We start from the raw sequence: 4,650 nt of genomic DNA, 5'->3' as shown, positions 1-4,650 counted from the left end.
TGAAGATGATGATTTTTAGTTATAATGTTTTTAATTCAAAGTATGTTGTAACATTTTTAATTCCAAACATGTTGTAACGTTTTTAATTCCAAGTTTGTTGTAACGTTTTTAATTTCAAATATGTGCAAATCTTATTCAACAAATTACAATCTTATTTAAACAAAACAAACTTGATAAAAGTACACTTAACAGAAAATACATAAAACACACTTAAAAAACATAGTTAACAGAAAATTCAACTAAGACAAATCAAACTTAAATAAACTTGATGAAAGTACAGTTAACAGAAAATACAGAAATCACACTTAAAAAACACAGTTAACAAACTTAAACAAACTTATTAGTTGTTCCTTTGGTTGTGGCGTGCACCATAACGTGCCCAATGATGTTCAACCAGATCATTCTTTAATTGTTGATTAGTAGCTCCACAACGAATACTTAATGTCCTGGCTACCATGTTTTGCATAAACAGATGGTCATTACTCTGCATCTCAACTTCATGCCGCAACCGTTCATTTGAAGGTGGTTTCCACTTTGGAAGTTGTACATTATGTTCATTCTCAACAATCATGTTATGAAGTATAATACATGTCTTCATTATACGGGATAGAGCTCCTCTGTCCCACTGACGAGCAGGCCTGCTAACAATTGCAAATCTAGCCTGTAAAACACCAAAACCACGTTCCACATATTTACGAGCTGCTTCTTGCGCTTTTGCAAAGTTAGTATCCATAGGAGTAGCATGAAATGGGATTGTTTGAATCAGTGTAGCCCATGGTCGATATATTCCATCAGCAAGGTAGTAGCCCATATTGTAAGAATTGTTATTAACTTGATAAACACAAGTTGGAGTTGTTCCTTTAACTAAATTATCAAATAAATGAGAATTATCTAACACATTAAGATCATTACACGATCCAGCCATTCCAAAGTATGCGTGCCAAAACCATAGCTCCTGGTCTACAACTGCTTCCAAAATCACAGTCGCTTTTCTAGCATGGCCCAAATGAGTTCCATGCCACGCAGTTGGACAATTTTTCCATACCCAGTGTATACAGTTTAAACTACCCAACATACCTGGCCAACTGCGTTCTTCACCTACTGCAAACAAACGTGTTACATCTTCTTCTGTTGGGCTTCTCAGGTATTGTTCTTCAAAACAGTTGACAACTACATTGCAGAAATGATGAAGTGATTCTCGGGCCGTACTCTCAGCAAGTTTTATCCAGTAATCCATTGAATCAGCTGGACAACCATAAGCAAGCATCTGTATTGCAGCTGTCATTTTTACCAAACCCGGGGCTAGGCAAACCAAGAGCATCATAAGAAGGCTTAAAATATGGATCAAAATTAGTGACAACTTCCAATATATTGTTAAAAAGTGGTCTTCTCATACGAAACTTACGATGAAACTTACCTGCTTTATAAGTTGGTCTATCAACAAAATAATTAGCCACCAACCGTTCATGCGCACCAACACAATCGCGGTTAGTGTATTCTCTACCATTAACAGATCCATCCCATTTTGGTACAGATAAAGTGTTGAAAGCCGGAATCATTGACGCTACTACAACTGCATCACTTTGCATTTGTTGAACGATTGCGGTATTTTCATCATCGTCGTCGAAAATTAGTTCACTTAATTTTTCGCACCAATTGCTATTATGACTACTAGAACTCATGACAAAATATAAAAAATTTGATTGATGAGAGGAGATGAAAAAATGATGGATGTTTCACCTGTGATTCATCTGTGATATATAGCGTAGAAAGTGGAGGGAAACAATGAGCGCGAAAATGGGTTGGCGCCATAAAAATAGAGGGAATTGATAGGTGGGACAACTTGTGCCGTTTATAAAAGATTCATGTCTGGACGGGACAACTTTAGCCGTGCGAAATGGAAACAAGAATTTTTCTTATTTCGCGTTGGTACTTGATTCGTTTTCGACTATTTTGATTTCCTAAAAACGCTGATGTGTAACAATGGAAAATAACAATGCGTTGATGATGCTCTCATGTAATTGTGTAATATTTACCTAAAAAAAAATGTACTTGTGTAATAAAAACATTAAAACAAATCATTTAATGAAACATGTATTTTAATTCTTTGAAAAAAGTATTGGTTAGAAATTGTGTGCATGTGAGTAGTGTGAGTTATTTCGTTATATACACTCAAATATCGAACTGACCATACCGAATAGTGCTGGATTGGTGGACTAAGCATGAATAATCCCGCTCACGATTAACGACACAGGCAGAAAGTGCATTACGTGTACGAGTACGGAATTTTTTTTCTTTTCTTGCATAGGAAGCCACATGGACATGAAACCTGATGTCCAGTAGTAGTCCACTAATATGTTTAAGTTAAGTAACATGTGATGTGATGAACGCGTTAAAATCCCAAAACGCCTGACAACATCGCTTATCTCATGCTTTCATAATGCTTCTGTGGGATTTAGTTAAAAGTTGGAACTAATGAAAATTCTAACTGAACTTTTCATAGACAATTAACACAATAGTTGTTGCTGAGATACATAATCCTACATCAGAGTATAAAGACTAGCATCAAAGTATATAAATCCCGGCCGCTCTACTCATGGCTAATTTGTTTATAAGGGGAATAATGAAGAATTTTCATAATTTTGATTGAGGTTATTAATAGAATTATAGTCATTTAAACTGTGCTTGAGTTGATTTGGGATTACAAACAATAATATATTAGATTGGCATGGATTGCCCAAACGACATGACTATGATAAGAAATTTTGCATCACCAAATTCCAAAATCAACTAACTTCGACTTTGACGTTTCAGCAACAGATTAGGGTGAGGATTAAGGTGTGACTTGCTACTTACTTAGCAAAATCTTGATTGATTCCATAAATTATGGACACTGAGGATCTAAAGTGTTGTGACTGTTGTCCATAGTCCATACTTTAAACAAATAAATAAATAAAATAAATCTTAAAATTTGAAGTTTCAAAGTTTACTATTGCAAATTAATGGTTGAATTTTCCTAGAAAATCTTGATATAAGCTAGATCAGTTTCTTCATCAATCTTGCTGTTAAAGAGAAATGATCTGGAAGTAAAATGAAATTATTTGTAGTCGACTCAAGCTGAGCCAGTGTTACCAACCCTTAGAGCATTCCCAATGCAATGCAAGAATAACTTTGTTACCTCCACATATGCACTTCTTTTTCGCAGACTTGATGGTGAATTGGGACACTCTCACTGCTGCAATCTGAGTGTGTGTTCTATGTGCGTGGTAATTAAAAGGTGTATGCTGGAGACTTCTATGGAGATGGCTAGCTTTACTATAACGGATTGTAATTGAGGATCTCCCTCAAGTGTCTCCTCTAAGGAGAAGTATATCATGTACTGTATTTTGTACTTACTGGTTATCATTAATATATCATCTTTTTTACCTGATTAAAAAAATAAGGCGCCACATGGGAGAAGTTGCCCACAAAGCTGCCTTTTGTTTTGTATAACTTACCATGGGTTGTCCAATACAAAGACGACCATAAAAACGGGGCGGAATCTAAGACCTCGTCTGGAAGAAAAAAAAATATTGAAAACACATGAAATATCAACTGTGAATAAACAAAAACAATTGAGATGGAAAGTTAGATTTCGTATGGTTATTAAAAACACACGAAATATTAAAAAAAAAATACACTAAATATCGATGAGAAATCATCAAAAACATGTGAGACAAAATCGTAGATTTCACCCGTCCTTCAAACTATGTAACTTTCTATGTAGCAATTGCTACCTTCAAAGTTACATTCTCACAAGTTACATCTTTGCATTGGTTTTTGTTTTGATAGGTGTCTAAAATTGTATATTTTATATATAATTTTATAGGCACTTTATAATATTATTTATACTTAATTGCGTATTTTTAACGTAAAACCATACATTTGCTTTCTTCCATAGCATTATGCACATTTTTTAGTCATAAAAGATTATTTGCATATATGTGCATGTCTTTGGAAAAGTCTCATGTAAAATATGTTTTATCAATTTGGTTTAATATTTTTTGTAGGAAATAAATATGTTGATCAAAGCCTAATCAAAACTCGATCCCATGAGCCAAAGATGAACATTTAAAAAATCAATAAGTGAGAGCTCATGAAATAAATTATGCTATTAAGAATGAAAGGAAATATTAGAGAATTGATAATTATAGAAGGAAATTAATAAAGGATAATTGCAACTACCACCACATATTCTTACCATTTTCACCACATTAAATATCCATATTTTCATTAATTGTTTATTCTCTTGATTTTATTATATCAAATTATTCCTTAATACCTTATATTTTTGCCACTAAATATATTCTCCTATATTCTCTGTATTATTGCCAATCACTCTATTCCTAATTCAAAACCATATCATTTCATTTTATCTTTTATTTGATTACCAATTTATATTTCATTCAATTCATTCCTTGTGCCTTGATAATATCTCTTCCATATTCCATTTTCTAAATTCTTTTATCTTATATTTTTTTCCCATATCCCAAATATTATTTCCATTTTGTGTGAAGATATTATATGCATCAAAATCTTGTTGTGGAAGCTATAAATAGAGAAAATAATTGGCAATGAGGAGAGCCGATTCTAACCCCATTCTAGCTATCT

General features: G+C 33.3%; 1 protein-coding gene across 1 annotated transcript; it reads right to left on the bottom strand.

Moving 5' to 3' along the window:
• Nucleotides 1-340: 340 nt before the first annotated feature.
• LOC147499707 (uncharacterized) lies at nt 341-1,589 on the bottom strand. The gene is made up of 2 exons (XM_086563523.1): nt 1,418-1,589; nt 341-1,302 (listed from the first exon to the last, which is right to left on the bottom strand). The coding sequence occupies exons 1-2, from the start codon at nt 1,587-1,589 to the stop codon at nt 341-343; spliced, it is 1,134 nt and encodes a 377-aa protein (XP_086419649.1).
• Nucleotides 1,590-4,650: the final 3,061 nt, after the last annotated feature.

The sequence above is a fragment of the Coptis chinensis genome, chromosome 5, assembly GCF_015680905.1.
Source record: "Coptis chinensis isolate HL-2020 chromosome 5, ASM1568090v1, whole genome shotgun sequence".
Lineage (NCBI taxonomy): Eukaryota > Viridiplantae > Streptophyta > Magnoliopsida > Ranunculales > Ranunculaceae > Coptis > Coptis chinensis.
This window is presented reverse-complemented; position numbering and strand designations above follow the sequence as displayed.

Coding starts and splice junctions, on each gene's coding strand:
- LOC147499707 (XM_086563523.1), bottom strand. CDS start 1,589: ATGCAAAGTGATGCAGTTGTAGTAGCGTCAATGATTCCGGCTTTCAAC. Junction 1,303..1,417: donor TAGACCAACTTATAAAGCAG/GTAAGTTTCATC, acceptor TGGTTTGCCTAG/CCCCGGGTTTGGTAAAAATG.